The 18,245-nt window shown below is 36.8% G+C and overlaps 1 protein-coding gene across 1 annotated transcript in view; it reads left to right on the forward strand.

Moving 5' to 3' along the window:
• The window catches only part of ALDH1A1 (aldehyde dehydrogenase 1 family member A1), a 53,846-nt gene that overhangs the window by 19,473 nt on the left and 16,128 nt on the right, over positions 1–18,245 (forward strand). The window contains exons 3-7 of the mRNA XM_060014628.2: positions 7,330–7,470; positions 9,544–9,673; positions 11,265–11,326; positions 12,875–13,003; positions 14,619–14,732. Of these exons, the coding sequence (XP_059870611.1) occupies positions 7,330–7,470; positions 9,544–9,673; positions 11,265–11,326; positions 12,875–13,003; positions 14,619–14,732 (576 nt within the window). The remainder of the gene's footprint in view (positions 1–7,329; positions 7,471–9,543; positions 9,674–11,264; positions 11,327–12,874; positions 13,004–14,618; positions 14,733–18,245) is intronic.

Consider the following 18,245-nt stretch of genomic DNA (forward strand, 5'->3'; position numbering starts at 1 on the left):
TACACAAAGCAACCCTACATACTGCTGTTAGCCACTTTTACAAATGATGATGAAACAGCAGAATGAAAAGGTTGAGTAATTTACTCAAGAAGATATTGCTAATAAATAATGAAATCAGCATTCAGCTGCTGTGCTTCTGTCCCCGGAGCCTGTGTCTGGCAGGGCTACTGCCTTACCTTGTGATTATTATAAAAGAGAGGGTAATATTAAATAGGCCAGGGAGTGAAGAGAGTATAAAAGCCTTCAGAATTTTTATCTGAACACATACCTTAAAAAGCATATGGTCTAATTTGAAATGATTTTTCTGGTCTTTAGCTGTCCAGATGTTATCAAGCTTTTAATTTCTGTTATATAAGATATAAAGAGGTAAAATATTTTGCCGCATGAAAAGACTACTTATTGGAAGATGAAGTCAGCAAAATCCAAGGATAATACTACTTCCGACACTATGTTCAGTTCATGGTAGCAATCATGTGTTCCTGTCCTGTCTCCATTCTTTTGCTATCTTCTTCCCAATCAACTAATCTCAAGGTATTACACCTTGCAAACCTTTTTGAAAATAGTGATAGACCTGAGGGGCTCTTTGGGATTTAGGAAAGGCCCTGGATTCAGGTTGCAGTGTTATCAGAAGAAATAAGACCCATGCCTCAAGGGGCAAGGATGCAGAGTGTAGACAGAGGGGTCAGCAGCTTGAGAAGTAGAAGCAACATAGAATGGAGACACATGTCACCTGCTTTCAGATTTCACTTTCTATGTACCAGAGTTCACCCGTGCATAAATTCTTCAAGGGCTTCTCATTGCCTCTGGGGGGCGTGGGGGAACCCTTTGTTTCTGGCTTCCATTTTTCCTCATCAATGTAAGAGTTCCAACCTTACGGTGCCCAGTACCATGCCCCAAACATTGCATGTTGATCGCTGCCTCTGGGCCACAGCCACAGTGCAGTCCTTGAGACCTAGTTCAAGTCACCATCTGTGGTAAGGACACAGAAGTTCCACATTTGCATTTACCATTTACCCTCTTTGAGTTCCTGTTCCTTTTTGTGCAAAACAGGGAGATAGGAAAAACTTGGGGGAGCTTAAATAAGAAAATACGTAGTGTTTTAACAGTGCCAGGCATATAATGTAGCCTCAATCATTATAGGTATTACACTTCTTTAAAGCCTTCTCTAACCTTTGCAGGTAGAATTGCTCTCTTCTATGTCATTACAGAACATCACTTATACTTATATTCTATCCCTTGTGTTTTACTGCTTATTGGTTAATTTGTCCGAGACAATATGCTTCTTGTAGAGATTGACATTACATCTCACCTTTATGCCCATGGTATCTAACACCCTATAGATAATGGATAAATGAAATCATTTTCTCTTTCATCAAGCTTTGTTTCCATATACCTCATACACCTTACCTTAGGAATCTAGTACTAAAATGACTACTGACTAAAGCAGTGATTCTTGAAATTTTGGTTGCTTTAGAACTTCTTGGAAGGCTTGTTAAACACAGATCCCTGGACCCCACCCACCCTGAGTTTGTTTCAATAATTCTAGAGTGAGACCTGAGAATTTGTGTTTCTGACAAATTCTTAGCTGATGCTGATGCTGCTGTTTGGGGTAAAGGTAGGGAATACACCTTGATAACCACTGAACTAATGTATTAAATTGTAAGCTGTATCTCCTCTCAGGTGTTAGCATTTAAGAGGAAGCATGGGTTTTGACAGGTAAGAAAGTTGATGATTGGAAACTGTGCTATGATAATCACTCTGCATCTCCATGAAATGGCACAAGACCAAACTTAGGCAGAAAAATACTGATGATCCCTAGCAATGTGCTCTAGGAAACCCAGAACCCTGGGTCCTATTAGGCATTCCCAGAAATCAGAGAAAAATTGATTCTTCACATTCAATAAAGAATAGTTTTTATCATAGACTTCTAGAGGTCTACCCAGAATTACGTGACCTCAAATGTCCTTCTAGTTGCTTGAGTGGTTCTGACAACCCTGAAGAGGTGGGAAAAGCAATAAAGGACAAGATGAGGGCAGAGCTGAGCCCCTGACAGCTGCCTACGCTTTCTCTCCAGAGGTATAAATGCCACTCAGGAGGGAGACTGCAGACTGTGTGCAGTTTGCATTAACGAAAGAAAAAAACAATTCTTGATGCTTTAGCTCTTGGGCCTTGGACATCTTGCTTTGCCACTAGCTTCTGAGATTAGTTTCCTCAGTAAAACAAATCTGTGCCTGGATTTCCAGGTGAAATCTTGTCAGGCAATCTGAGGACTTTTCTTGGTATCATTGGTGAGATTTACTCTTTTCCTAAAGTGTAGTGAGGGAAAGCTGATGATCACACCTGAAGCTTTAAAAATATTTGATATCTATTTGCTCTCTGCTTATTGACAATTATTCCTGCTCTTACTAGGGCAGAACTGTCTGGGCAAATGTGGTTTAAAAACATTCATTAAAGTCCAGCAAAGCTTCAAATCAGGTCACCGTGCTAATGGAGTTGGCTGGATACTTGATCTCTCAAGTTAGATTGTTTATGGTATAAACTGTCCATAGTAAGCAATCGTTTGCTTAAGATCCAGTGCTCTTGTCGTCATATTCTTTTTTGAAATGATCTACCAGCATTTGCTTTAAAATAATTTTACTGCTGTTCTCACAATTTTGCTGACAAATGTATAGTAACTTCCAACGTTGCTTAGTGAAAGGTACAAATCTAGTAAATTACATGGTCACAGTAAACCTAATATTCTGGAACTGACTCTTTAGATAATGAGCCAAGAGGTTTTAAGGATTTAATTGATGAGTAGAATGGAGCTAACAATGGGCTACATACCGCCTTTCAATGGTTCTATAAAGAAAGGAGGAAGGGCAAGAACAAATGCAGGTTACAAAGAAAAGCACAGATGGGGGTGGGAACTGTTTTCTTTTCACTTCAGTGGCTCTTTTGGGCTATATTGACTAATCCCGAAAACTGCTTTTAATACTAAAGCATGACCTAACAAATAATTGGTGGGGATAAAAGTAAATGTCCATTAAAGTAAATGCCTATGACAGGTGTAAAACTGGTCTGATAACTACTTTCTCCAAATCTGAACAAATTTCATATGGAAATGCACGGTCTGGGAGGGATGGAAGAGTTCAGTCCTTCCTTAATTTCATCTTTTCAACTTGTGGTCCCTACTTCAAAAAGGAACATTTTAAACACTATAAGGTAAAAGTATTATTGATGGTAGAAAATCTGAGTTAATGGTATCAAATTGTTTTCTAGTTAGTTAAAAAATTATGTCCTTGGAAATGCTAGTCCTGGATTAAAAATCCAAGAAATAGTAGTCTTGGAATAAAAATAATAATAATAATAATTTACAAAAACCCCTTATGCCTAATAGTTTTGGTTAATGTAAAAGCTTTGTTATATAATGGAATCAATTACGATATGAATTATTTTGTAAATATCAATATAAGAAAATTATTTCTATAAGGAGCATGCTTATATAAAATCAATGTAACATAATGAGTTTATAAGATGCATAATAAACTTATTAAATATTTATAACCTGCCTATTGTAGACCCAAATAGTAAGAAGTATTATAGCTTATAATAAAGATAGCAGTGAGTATTCATTGCAAATGAGATCATTATCAGGATAGCCTTGAAGAGCTATACAACTGGATTTTGGAGTCAGATTTGGGACTAAATTTTGGTTCTACTATCTGCTAGATTTCATGTCCTATAAAACAAGGTCTGTGATGCTTAACTATAGCAGTAACTGTGGGGTTATAAAGGGTTTAGCATAGTGCCAGGAACTTAGTAAGCTCTTAACTAGTAGCTATTATCAAGCTGGATTAATCTGGCAAGGGTGTAGGTAGGTTGTGATATTTGAGCTGGGTCTTAAAGAATATGTAGGACTTTGAAAGGAAAGGGGTGTGCTGGTAGAACATTCTAGGCGAGGAGAATTATAGGAGCAAAGGTGAGAAGTAGTTGGGCCAGACAGAGTAGAAAAAATGTGAGCACAAGTTTGAGTAGGTGAAGTGGGGCCCCAAAATGCTAGGCTTTGAAAATCAGAAAGAGAAGTCTGACCCAAGGACTGTGGGCTAAGGGGGCATTTGCAAATATTGGAAAGGGAAAGTGATAAGGTCAAATTATTTGAGGAAGATTAGCCTGGTAGCAATAGGCAAGACAGTTTGGGGAGAGAAGAAAATGGACTTAGGAAGGCTAGCAACGATACGAGATAATGACAGCCTAAAATAATACAGGGCAGTGAAAACTGAAAGGAAGGATTAAAACACACTACAACTGCTGAGAGTTATTTTAAGGTTGTTTTGACTGCTCTGATTCCAATAGCACTTACTACCATTTAATGAACACTTAACATAATGTCTGTCACAGAAAATGTGTTTCAAGTGTCACCTTATTTAATCTTCAACACAACTCCATGAGGTACATTATCCCTATTTTAAAGATAAGAAAACCAAAGGTGAGAGAAGTCATATCACAATATAGTTCACTTCAGAATATTTCTCATGGTTTATAATAATGATGTGATTATTTGGTTGTATGTTTCTCCCACACAACTGGAATTTTCAAAAGGCCAGTCTCTTTACTTCACTACTTTATCGTTAGCAGCCTGATGATAAGAATGCTACAGAATAGAGTGTTTAGCAAATCTTTAGAGAGATGGATGAATGAATAGATGGATGCGTCAAAGCTTACATAGCTAATAGGTGAGGAACCAGAATTCAGATCAGGGTTGTTTTGTTCCAGACCTATATATTACCTACCATTATTCTATTTCTGTGCCAGCAAGATAAAATATATGAGAAAAGGAGAAGCACGATACAAAAACGTCTGTATTTATAGCAGCATTCTCCAGGAACATATTTTCCATATGGCAGAGTTCCTTGTCTTGAAGCCAATTACTCCATATCCCTTTGAGAGGCCAGGATGCCTATGATAAACCATATTTGGCTAAGGCTGATGAGGGAACACGGAGCACAAGGATCCATACGAAAGCTGTGTCACACAGACTTTTTTAAACACAGAGCAGAATGTATTTTATAAGCTGTGGTATCCACAGGTCATGCTGGCAATTTCAGATTCTTGTGGTTTGCTTTTTAATTTTTTTCAACAGTGCTCTTCCAATATAATTTGGAAAAGGTGAGAACCTATGGCATAACACAATGTCCAAATATAAGCAATCAATGTGATTAACTGAATGCCCAAAATATGACTGTATACATATTTCTCAGGGAGGGAGAGTAAGAATACATGTATTTTATTGTACATAATCACTATTCTCTCAAAAGTTAGACAGTAAGATACACAAGTGACTAATAAGAACCTGCTGTATAAAAAAATAAATAAAATTAAATTTTAAAAATTTTTTAAAAAAGAAAAGATACACAAGTGTGTGATGGTTACAGTGAAAGAATGTTTGCTTGTAGTCTGTATTGTGATAATATTATCACTTAATCAGACCAAATTATACTTCTAAAATGTCCCTCTGGCCCAAGATCATCTTAGTGTGGTGATAAATAATGTAAAAATAATTTACTTTTCTTGTATTTTAATATGCAGACTTGTAAGTTTGGGATTCTTTTTTTTTTTTTTTTTTTGGGTGGCGCTACGTGGGATCTTTATTCTCCAACCAGGGATCAAACCCATGTCCCTGCAGTGGAAGTGTGGAGTCCTAACCACTGGACCACCAGGGAATTCCCAGTTTGGGACTTCTTGACTGAATATAATCAAAGGCAGGGAATATTAATCTGAGATCCATGCCTCCCAAAGGGGGAGGTATCATCGTTAAATGGGTTCAGCTTAATTTGAGCAACTTAAAAAAATTTAGGACAATTTTCCCTTCAGATTCTTTAAGGAAACTATGGCTCCTGCACAAAAGACAACCCACTGGCCTAAGAGGTACCATGATTTGTGGAGCTTATATAGCTCCATGTAGTGACCAGACTGATAAGCAAAAGAAGATTGGGAAAATCTATGCCTTTAAAGTGTTTGCAGCTGATTTGATGGAGGAAGGAAAAAAGACAAAGTAGTAATGGAAGAGGTAGTGATTTTTGTAGTAGGTGTATTCTACAGGCGCTCAAATGGGATCTGAACAAAGATCTATGGGAATGAGTGGCCAGGGAAAAGTATTTAACTGAGGCAGACTAGGAAAGAACAGGAGGAATAAACCAGTTCAGAAACAAGAGTATGAGTGAGGACAGATGAGAGACGGCAAGAAGACTGAGTGTGAAATGACTCAATTATTTGACTTTTGCTTGAATTAATGTAATTTTAAGCAGTGCCTTAATAATAAGAAACTGATTTCTTTACCTAGTTAGGGAATGAAAGGAACTCTTTGTACCTAGTTGGGAAATGAGAGGTTGTAATATACTGCCCTTTCTCTATACCAGACCCGCTGCCTCTGTGCCTTTTTCCCTCTGAACAAGAGGAATGAGCACATGTTTATAATGTTTACTCTTCAACAGCAAAACACAGTTCTTATTCACCCTTCAGTAGGTTCTTCATTAGAGTACACAGCCCTTAAAGTCACCAGAGATCCAAGAAGATATTCACTATTTTAGATCTTGAGCTTTCCCTGGAACTCTTGACAAACCAATCACCAAAGCAGTAAAATGCAGTGGTGAAGAGCAAAGACTCTACAGTCAGCTGGGCTCCTTTTAAAACACAGTTCAGCCACTTTCAGCTATTGAGCTTGGGCAAATCTCCTCTTTCTCTTTGCTTCAGTTTCTTCATCTCTAAAATGGGGAACGTATCTGTCTCATAAAATTATTAAGAATTAAATGAGGGCTTCTCGGGTGGCGCAGTGGTTGAGAGTCCGTCTGCCGATGCAGCGGACACGGGTTCATGCCCTGGTCCGAGAAGATCCCACGTGCCGCGGAGCAGCTGGGCCCGTGAGCCATGGCCGCTAAGCCTGCGTGTCCGGAGCCTGTGCTCCGCAACAGGAGAGGCCACAACAGTGAGAGGCCCACGTACCACAAAAAACAAAACAAAACAAAAAAAGAATTAAATGAGTTAATTTAATTAACTCATAAAGCAATCAGAACATTACCTGATATATGGTAAGCACGCCAATAATAGGAACTATTAAAATATAATATTTCTATTCTAGGAAATCAAGCATGTGCTATGTGTGTGGTACTCATCATTCCAAAGAGTAGGCAGCAGGTATAATTCCAATATATGGTAGTTGAGTTTGTACAGTATGCTGGAATTAGGCTGATGAAGACACAGCTTATGAGGAGTTTTAGTGTATTTTATAGGGTTATCGCCACTGGATTTGCTAATATATTTAGCCCACGAATTGAATTCTTTGACTTGCAGGAGGATGTTGACAAAGCAGTGAAGGCCGCAAGACAGTCTTTTCAGATTGGCTCTCCATGGCGTACTATGGATGCTTCAGAGAGAGGACGGCTAATAAACAAGTTGGCTGATTTAATCGAAAGAGATCGTCTGCTTCTGGCAGTGAGTATTAACCGAACTACGCAGAACTCAAAATCTCTAGAAAGCGTTCATTGTTTGGATTGGTGAGTTGTTTTAATTTTAGTGTTCACTATATACTCTCTACAAATAAAACAAAAAGACTTCTACCAGCTCTTGTATATGAATGGTACCATTGAGCTTATTCTCGGATAGTAAGTAATCTGCACTCTGGTTTTAGATGACGTTAATGTCTACTCCCAGAATAGAGTCTACAGTCTAAACATTGGTTTTTTTTGCTTTATTTATTTAGTTAGTTAGTTGCACTGGGTCTTAGTTGTGGCAGGCGGGCTCCTTAGTTGCGGCATGCACGTGGGATCTAGTTCCCTGACCAGGGATCAAACCCAGGCCCCCTGCATTGGGAGCGTGGAGTCTTAACCACTGCACCACCAGGGCAGACCCTGAGTTAAATCAAATTAAACAAGTTTCTTTCCTTTACTGTAGAATTTCTGAGCCTTTATAAAATAAGGTCACATGCAGCATGAAGATCCTAGAATAATATACCAGCTTTCTTGAACTTACTTGACCACTGAACTCCTCAAGTGAAAAAATCTCATGGAGTTTGTTAAAGGTGCCCAGGATATTTCTTTAAAATAAACCTTATTTCTCCATAATCTAGCCCACCAAGACAGTTAATAAAATGGCCACTTTTTCCTTTCCTGAAATGTACATGTTCACAATGGTCTTGAATAAATTATGTTCTTTTTATAGGTGAAAGAGCGAATAATAAAGAAAAATCCATTCATGTGTTTATAAAAATGTTATTTTTATGTATACTGCTTTTTAAAACACATTTCAGCAGTTATATGAATCAGCACATAAAATGGGTGGGGGAGGTGTTTCCTTGTTTTTTCCTAGAGAAGCCAATTTAACACAAAGCAACAGCAACATCAGATTTCAGAGTAAGTTTTTACTACCTTTAGAATCTTAACTGGCGGCAACAGAAAGGCTTATGTTTTTTAAAATCAACATTAGCAATTATAGTTAATCAAAGGGCCATTTATTATCCAATCAAAGATTCAGCATAATTCACAGTATGTAAAAATATGGAATTAGAAGTTATACACAATACAACAACCATAACCAAAACATCCTGCAGGAAGAAAGCAGAATTTGTTAAAACTTGCCTTCCCTAATTTATCCGATCTGTGAATTACAGAATGCTGACTGCCTCTGTCAGCATAAGATCATAAAGGGGGAAGAAAGAGTAAGCATACAAAAATCATATTTGATAAAGTTTTGAGGTAGCATACAATATAATGCAGAGACAGAAGACTGTACAACAGATAAGGAACTGATTTAAGAGTTTATCACCTGTACACTCCTGCCCCAGCAGAACATTACGCCCCAAAGTCTTTACAGTTCTGCTTAAGAAAAGGAGGAAAAGAAGAGATAGGTCATCCTAAAACCATTAGGGCACTATCCTAGAAAATGTCGAACCTTACAGCCTGACCATTCAAACAATAATTTTGATATTAGTGGCAAAACTCAGAGTTTCACAATTTAAACTTTTGTTGAAGGAAACTCATGGATTAAAAAAAAATCCAGGGGTTACTTAAGTTTGTGTGAATATCCAGATGGGATGTAAAAATTAAAAATGATTATTGAGGCATTATTAATGGTCACTGACAGTAAATTGTCACCCACAGTTGTATCATACAATAAGTGAAATCTTGTTGGAACTCTGATCTGACTAAGGAGACTAAGTGCCACTCTCACAAGCTGTGTGTATATCAAATTGTGACCAATTCCTAGAAAGCTGGTTCACTGGCGGACGTTCAGAATGAGATAGAAGGGCACGAGGGTTTAGAAACCAGAATCTCACTACCTTTTCTACCCAGATCTTGCTATGTCCTTAAGCAAGTATGGTCTTAAGCAAGTCCTTTTAACTCTTTTTTTAGTCTCCTTTTTAAAAAGAGGAGGTTACAAAAGATTGCTTACAGGACTTCTTCTAGTATTTTCAAAATTCTCTAGCACACGATTACTCAAAATATTGACTATTTTTTTAATCTAAAATTTCTGTAGAAGTTTAGATTTGGGGTGTGATCTCTTTTTCAGACAATGGAGTCAATGAATGGTGGAAAACTATTTTCCAATGCATATCTGATGGATTTAGGAGGCTGTATAAAAACATTACGCTACTGTGCAGGCTGGGCTGACAAGATCCAGGGCCGCACGATACCCATTGGTAAGTAGCTTTGGGAAACCACCGTGGGTGACGGTAGGGGTGAGGAGATTATTGTAGAGATGAAAAATTCCAAACTCTCCCTTTTAAAGATGTCAACCAAGTAGGGCAGAATTATTTTCTTCTTGACTTTGAGACAATGCAGTTCTGAACCTGGACGTTCTGCTAAGATTCATCATATGGGTTTTAAAATTGTTTCAACATAATTATGCAGAAGATAACACTATAGATACTTTAGAAAATATTAAAGTAAGAACATTCGTATGCCCACAATTACTGATTTAAGCAGTTGTCTCTCTAAGGACTCAAACTTTTCAGAGCTGGCCTCTGAAATTATTTATTTGGGTTTTATTCCAATGGTGACATTTATACCCTTTCTATAATGTAATTATTTAAGCCTCTTTGTACGTTCCAGTATGAGTCAGCTATGGTAATCTGTGCCTGGTCTAACTCAGTATAGTTAGAGCAGACTAATTAAACAAACTAATTCACATTGATTTGTTTCAAATAGTTTCAAAGAAAGATGGGTCTGTGTTTACGGCTTAAGAATTTGTGTGAGTGAATGTGTATGCATTTTAGTATCTTAATAGAGTATGTACACAACGGGATAGGAATATGAAAAGGCATCGAGTCAGAAAACATTACAAGTAGAATTTAATTCATATAAACGTATTGACTATGGAAATACAACACCCTCCAGGACTGGCCCCGAAGTGCATTTCCAATCTAACTGGAGCATCCCGCTGGTTAGATGTGAGAGCCAGGAAGTGGAAAGGGGAGAGTGAGACCATGATGGGACCAAGAACTGTGGTTATTTCAGAAACTTTTACTTTACCCTTTGATAAAATGGGAGAAACCATTTAAAGTACAAATCGATCTTGATTAAGTAGCCTTCTTGCTATGATAGCCAGGAAGCTTTTGTGGGAACTAGAACGAACACAAAGCACAGTGCAACCTCAGGATGACCACATCAAACTTGGAGGCACATGAGTCAATCAAATCCAGATGGAAATGTCCTTTACTTCCGGCATTTTTTTTCATAGATTAAGAGAGCTTGCTTTTATTGTTCGGCAGGCAAAAAGAAGAGAACTTTTTAGAACAAGCCAGTAGGAAAGGCTTGTCACTCACAGGGAGATATTTTTTTAATTCTACTATATTTTAATTTTACTATTTTTTAAATTATATTATGCACTTAAAAAATTACTGGTAGAACTCAGAGCTGTCAGAAACAGAACTCTAACAGTTTCTTTCTTAGTTACACACCTTTTATTTCCTTTATCATGAAAGAAAGGAAACTGAGAACAAGTATGATTTAGAAAGTAGCCCTCCTATAAGATCAGAGATAGAATAAATATTGTTCAGATCTTTTCCAATTGTGCATCTCTGCTTTGACCTAACTCAGTTTTATGGTTCCTCTCATTTCAAATTACTATTTGAGGGCTCAGTTTTTCATTTTGTAAATAAGCAGAGATATGTTCTCTCTTTCTTTTTTTTAAATTATTGTCTATACCTTCCTCTCACATCAGCCCCAAACCACCGTTCTGTGAATATCAAGCACATTTGTCTATAAATGATTGTGTGTTTTATTTTTCAGATGGAAATTTTTTTACTTATACAAGAAATGAGCCTATTGGTGTGTGTGGCCAAATCATTCCTGTAAGTTGCCCTCATACAATTTTCAGTTAAAAAAAAGTGAGTTCCAATTCTATTTCTTTTGTTAATGAAGATTTCTTGGGCACAAATGAATGCTTAGATATTTGCTAAATGTGGAGCAAATATAGTAATTGTTGAACTTGGGTCTCTCTGTGGCCGTACCCTTTGGATACGAACTAGTAGTCCGGAAACCTATCTATATTCTGGCATATCTCTTGAGTGTGTTTCCATATACAGCATCACCAAACCTTAACCTTTTACTCTATGGTTTGTTTTTAAGAAGATGTATTGTGTACTCTGTTTAAGACCCATGCTTTACATGTACATAGCAAAGTGGTCATTGTGCAAGACGCCAAGCATTTCAGTGAAGTATAGTATGGCCAACCACTCTCCAACACTTTCTATCAATATATCCTCATTGGGATTTCTCAACATAGAGAATAGTAGCAACCAGGGTATTCAAATTGAATGAAATTTCTTAACTAAATGGAAGAAACTGTGCCAGAGGCATTTGGAGCACAGTATGGAATATATCCTACCTTCAGATAAGAGGCTTTGATACTCCACATTCCTCTTAGAGAAAGTACCATTTTATGCAGAATCATGAAGATCTCCTTTTATGTCCAACAAATAGGAGACTATCAATGATTTCACTTTGACTGACATATTCAGAAAGGCCAAAAAGGCCAAACGAAAAGATGATAAAATGTCCTGATGTTCTTAGAAGAGGAAGTGGCAATGACTTATCTTCTGCTCCAATGAGATTGAAATGTACACATATTAATATTTTGAATGAAATTGCTCATTAGTTCAAAAATCCCAATAAAACCCATAAAAACTACATAATCCTGAATACTAAGAATTGTTAATATTTACTGTATGCCTGTGATGAACAATTCACTGCATTAAATATTTGGCCCTCTTTCTCTATGAATCCTCAGGACAACCTTCTGAAGTAGAGAGGACTGTTTTCAGCACTTATAGATGATGAAATCATACACAAAGTGCATATAACGTGTCTGAATTCACATGGCTGCTCAGTGATTGAGCTGATGTGAACCAAGCTGTCAGCCTCCAAACCCTAGACTTCTGTGTCTTTAGCAAGATATTTGTCTTGGAATTAAATACTACTAAATATTATTATTGGATAAATGGTTACATTTAAAGACCTATAGGGAGGGAGGAATAATTACATTTTTTAAACCCTTACAGGTAACTTACAATATATTTAATAGTAAGGCTTGATTTCTAAACCATGCAGTGATTTTTTTTCCTGGTAGAAAAAGAACTCAAAATAACAGCACTTGATAAAATTTTATGACTTTCTCCTGCTCTCTTCCTGTATCTAGTTTGTTTGGAGGGTTTTTTTTTTTTTTTTTTGCATTTATGAGTTGCTTTGAGCAATGAACTTAATTAGAATATACCAGATGATTAAACAAAACTACTACAATTCTTGTTTAACGTCTACAGGGAGTGTATAATGTGGAAGTTAGATTAGCAAATGTGGCTTTCAGCAATACAAAGAATCTATTGTTATATATTGCTTTCTAGTGGAATTTCCCATTGGTCATGCTCATTTGGAAAATAGGGCCTGCCCTCAGCTGCGGAAACACAGTGGTTGTGAAACCAGCAGAGCAAACCCCTCTGACTGCTCTTCACATGGCATCTTTAATAAAAGAGGTACGTTTCCTAAATCAAAATATGTTTAATCTTTGGATGCTGAAGGAGATGGATGGGCTTTGGAGTGAATGTGGCCGTTAAAAAAAAAAACCTTTATTTTTTGGACCTGCATATTTAGCTGTTTTGGAACACAGCTGTATAAGACTGCTACAGTCACATGACGATATTGAGAGGTGGAATCTTGTTTGTTACTGTCATTCCCATTTCTTTTCGTTTAGAATCAGAATAAAGTTGTATTTCAAATATCTTAAAAAAAAAAAAGTATGTGCAAGAAATCAGTAGTCCTGATTTACAGTAGGAAGACTTCATCTGTTGCTACTGTAAATTACATTATCTGCCAATGGCTCCTGTCCAGTGGGGACGCATTAAGCATAGCTGCTGGCAGGGACTTCTGGCAGTCAACCCAAATGAACCTCTGCCCAAAGGAGGACAGGAAGCTAGACCAGAAGCTTCATGTCCAGCTGCCACCTTATGATCACTTTTTTTATTTCTTTTGCCCAACACCCATGAATGCAAGTTCATGTTGAAATTGCTATGATTTTCTTTCAAATGTTGAACTGTAAGTTGGTATATAACTGCAACTAACAGCCTGGAAATTCTACAAATTTAAACTAGCTTAAACTAGTCTATCTGACGGTTGGAGGCTTCTGAGTTAATACGCTTGCTTGTGGCATTGGGCTACATTATTTCTAAACTCATTCACCAATGAGGGAATACCTTTATATTCTCTTTTCTATTACGGTTTCCTCTGCATTTACCTTCCTGCTCAAAAACTGACAAAAGAGCACATAGAATTTATTTTCATCAGCTATCTAGATTGTTTTAATATATTTTTTCTTGCAAACAAGTTATTGTCCTTTATATTATACCAATATTTAAAAAATAAGCTTTAGTCCCTAGAAATTTAAAATTCAGGAAATCTGAATCCATATCTTAAAAATATTCTTCACTTCAAATTAAAAGTAGGCAAAAGAGATGTCAAAATGAGACATTTTGATGCAAATAACATGAAATTTCAATGTGTTGTTTCAGTTGCCACACTGCTCTATACTTGATAATTCTTTAATTGGGATTGGAATCAATCTGTGAAGCTTGATCATGAATGGGATGACCATTTTTAACCTAACATTTTTCTGATTAAATAATGCTGATAGGAATTTGCAACCTAGTTGGTATGCCCTGATCAATCAACAGGTAGAAACTAAAAATGTTAAGATCGCTTTAGCTTCTTATTTTTGCTGAACGGATAATAAACACATTGTTTTCCTTCTTTGTGAGTAATTTACCAACCACTTTTACACACACTATCTTTTTGAGTTACTATTATAAAATTTGAGACAGCCATCATTGGAGCAAATGATCCATGAAAGTCAAAGATGGACTTACTCTGAGGAGAAATAGTCCCTCAATAATGCAACCCTTGAGGTTATTTTAAGTGGGCTTAACAATGAAATAAGAATAATAATAAATAATAAAACCACCTATATGCATCTTTCTTTGTAGAGAAACTCATAAGATTAGCATAAAGAGGAAGCTTTGATCCCATACTCTCCTCTTTTTTCTGTAGAATTAAATGATCAGTTCTGTTCTAACTATTTTACTTGTTATCTTTTAGGCAGGGTTTCCTCCTGGAGTAGTGAATATTGTCCCTGGTTACGGGCCTACTGCAGGGGCGGCCATTTCTTCTCACATGGATGTAGACAAAGTGGCCTTCACAGGATCAACACAGGTAACATCATTTACTGAGGCCAGTAGTGAAGCAGTTGGAAGCATGTTTTATGTTACTGTTTTTAAGCTGACATTTCCTTAAAACAAAAGTTCTTTTAATGATTTGTTCCTTATTCTAGCCTTCACACATGTTTATAGAACATAAGCAGATGTCGTTGAGATGAAACGAAATACCTATTACAAAAGCAGAAGGACTGGAGTAAACTGTTTTTAGTATGTTATTACTTTCTCTGACGAGAAATATGGCTGATTAGACCTTGTCGTATGATTAGTAAGGTTTATGATAAAAAATATAAATTAGACCACAGTGATTTGTATGAATGAATTGTAATTTTATCCTGTAGATCAGGGAAATCAAAGAGCAGAGCCTCACCCTTAGCTCCTTATTTGGGGCTCTCTCTTCCCTGAACATTCTGAAAAGGAGTCAGCAGCTCAGCTTCCCGATCCAACCTAACTTTTCTGCCTCAGTAGCTCCAGCTTGGCTATCCAGAAGATTAAAGAACAGGACCGCAGCCGTGGGCACTTCAGAGGAGAGGGATGGGGGAGAGGAGGGATGCTAAATGCTCTTTAAATGTTCTGGGTGTTGAAAATGCTTACTTTTTTAACTTTCTGGAGAAACAGGAAGAACATTCCAGATAGTGTGGAAAGGCTAATTTGATTATTTTATACTCCTAATTAGCCACTCCAATACAAAGAGTAGTTTACATAAAGAACTAAAATGATAGAAAATAAAATTTTATTTTTCTTGATCTTTTTTAAACTAGATATATCAATATATAATTTTTTCTTGTTTTTTTAAGACATAGAGTAGAAAAAGTTTACATTCTACAAACTCCTAATTGAGGTAGGGGAAAACCAATTCTTCAATCAGGAGTCTGTGGACAAAACAATTGGTAACGGTCAAGACACAGCAATAAATTAAAACATGATGAAGTCACAGTCATAGCAGAGGAGGTAAAGCAGGAAGGTACCAATTTCTCAGCCTAGCATGGTAGACCTTCCCCAACAGGGACGCCACATACAGCTTCTGCTCTAGATCCCAGACGCTTCTCTAGTTTGTCTGAGCCAGAGGCTACTGTTCCACAATGCCATCTCTGCATCACTGCCTGTTTGTCTTGGCTCATCCCTGAACCCCTACAGCACTTTAGGGGTACTTTATCTGCCCCCTCCCCCAGAAAACTTTGATATGAGAAGACTAGGAAACATCTAGGTTTAAATTCTAAGTCTACCCCTCCTAGCAGTATGTCTTCCAAAAGTTAAGTATCCTTACTAAACTTGAGTTTCTTCATATGTAAAATGGGAATAATAATATCTACTTTATTGAGTTATACCAAATCTGAATAAGCTAATGAGTAGTAAAACATTTAGCATCCTACAGAGTAGTCACTAAATGGCATGATTATTGTGTGTTCTAGAGTCATTTCCATTCCCTTGTTCCTTCCCTCACTCTTTAATTTCTCACACTAGTTCATGAGGTGTGAGGGAAGAGGTCCCTTCTCCACAAAATATTTCTTCATCGCTGCCCCATCACTTCCTGATTATTTCATGCATCTTTTCATTCCCGCAGGTGTTTGCTCATGCGTGGCCACACCTACTATAATGTGGCTCCCATCACATGCCCTCTATGGCTTTCTCCGCAGTCTCAGGAGCATCCTGAATTTAAAAACTTTCCATCTGTGCCCCCATTGTCCCTGATATATAATTATGATAGCATGTTCTCCTTGCTTTGTTATGTATCTCTCTCCCTTTTGCTGACTATCCTCAAAGACTATCTTATTCATTCTCATCTCCAGAAACCAGTACAGTAACTACTTCTGATTGAGTATTAAAGAATTAAGTGTGACTAAGATGATTTTAGAAGCCACACAAAAGATCAGTCTTTCTGGGTCCTCTTTTAGCTTCAAGTTCGTTGCTTTGAAGATAGTAGTGAACTTGCCAAGTGCCATGAAAGAGGCAAACTATGGATTTTATGTTGTTGTGGTTCATTGTAGCAGTCACGCTCATTATAAAAATGTTTCTGGCATGGTAAGAATTTTAATGTCCCATTAGATTCATTTAAAACAGAATCCAACCCACGTTGTGCAGGATGTGCTAAGTTAGAACATTATTTTGAGCATTTGCTACTTCTGCCCCACAAGGGCAACGCCACAATATCATGGAACATACTTTTTACCATAGCCTAAATAGTCCTTATCCTCTCTTCATTGTAGACCTTTTTGAGGAAAAAATGACAACATTTTACTTTTTTCCAAGTGAGGGAACAAAATCATGGGGCAAAAACTGATGTTTCCTTATTTTGACTTGAGCTAGACCTTTGGGAAAACTCAAACAAACCTTTTATTTGCCATCTGAAACTGCACGAAGTAAAAGTGTAACCTTTCTTTCTCACTCGTACCTCTAACCATTCTTCATGCTAGTTCTTTTGACATTTGTAGCTTTTAGAAAAATGCCTCTGATCTTACTCCCTTCCCCAAGACAAAAATTATCTGCTTTAATAAAGTTTCTCCAGCAAATCTTTCTAAGCTAAAAACAAAAAAAGAAACCCCAAAACCCCAGAAAATAAAAGAAAGATGCAGAGAAAGAATTTGGAGAATTCAAAGGGAGAAAGGCAAAGATTATTATCTAGAAAATACAAAATTCTTAATCACCTCAAATGAAAATTCAATTTTTGAGAGTGGTCATAAGAAATATGTTGTGGAACCAAAATGGGATATAAGAGAAATTTCAAACAGGGTTTCTCCATTGCCAGTCTACTTTTAGTTTATTTTTATTAACCTACATTTAAGGGTTTGATTTAGTGCATGAAGATTTTAAATAAGATGAAAACATCAGCAGATTAATTAATGATCTACTCTGTAATGCACAGTAGGAGTCAGTTCAACAGTCAAAATTTAAACACACATTCAAGCAAGCGTCTACTTAACTTTTATTCAGTTGAGATAGAAACTTTTTCTTAAAATCTGATGTGTTGAGGAAGAAAAGAAATCCAGAAAATAAAAGAAGCAAGATAAAATGAATCACCTTGTAAAAAGAAAAGCAAAGATCCTTTTAGTGTTCTAAGACTTCAATAAAAAATAATAAGGAAGAAATAGTTATATTAAAGAAAGAAAGAAAGAAGAAATAATTATAAAACAGGCCAGAGTTTAAAAATGAGAAAAATATAAAGAATGCAAAAACTAATTTTCATAGGAAGTGATCCATAAAGAAAAAAAAATGAAAACTCTTTCTCTGAAGAGAGGCCACTAGCATTAATAAGAAAAAAACCAAAAAACAGTAAGATTCCAGCTAACTGAAGTAGCAGCACAGAACACAGACCCAATTTCTTTCTCCAAACTCCACTCTTCAAAGGTGTGGAGGACAGCATGAGAAAGAGGGAAAGTGAGAGCGAGAGCCATGGGGGAGAGGGGATATCAGTTCATCAATAGTTAAGTGAGCCCACTCTGACAGACAGTGCTGAGAAAAGGTATGCAATGATAGGACATTGTCACTGCTACCAGGGAGGCAACATCTGTTT

This window comes from Delphinus delphis, chromosome 6 (assembly GCF_949987515.2).
Source record: "Delphinus delphis chromosome 6, mDelDel1.2, whole genome shotgun sequence".
In the NCBI taxonomy this organism is placed as follows: Eukaryota; Metazoa; Chordata; class Mammalia; order Artiodactyla; family Delphinidae; genus Delphinus; species Delphinus delphis.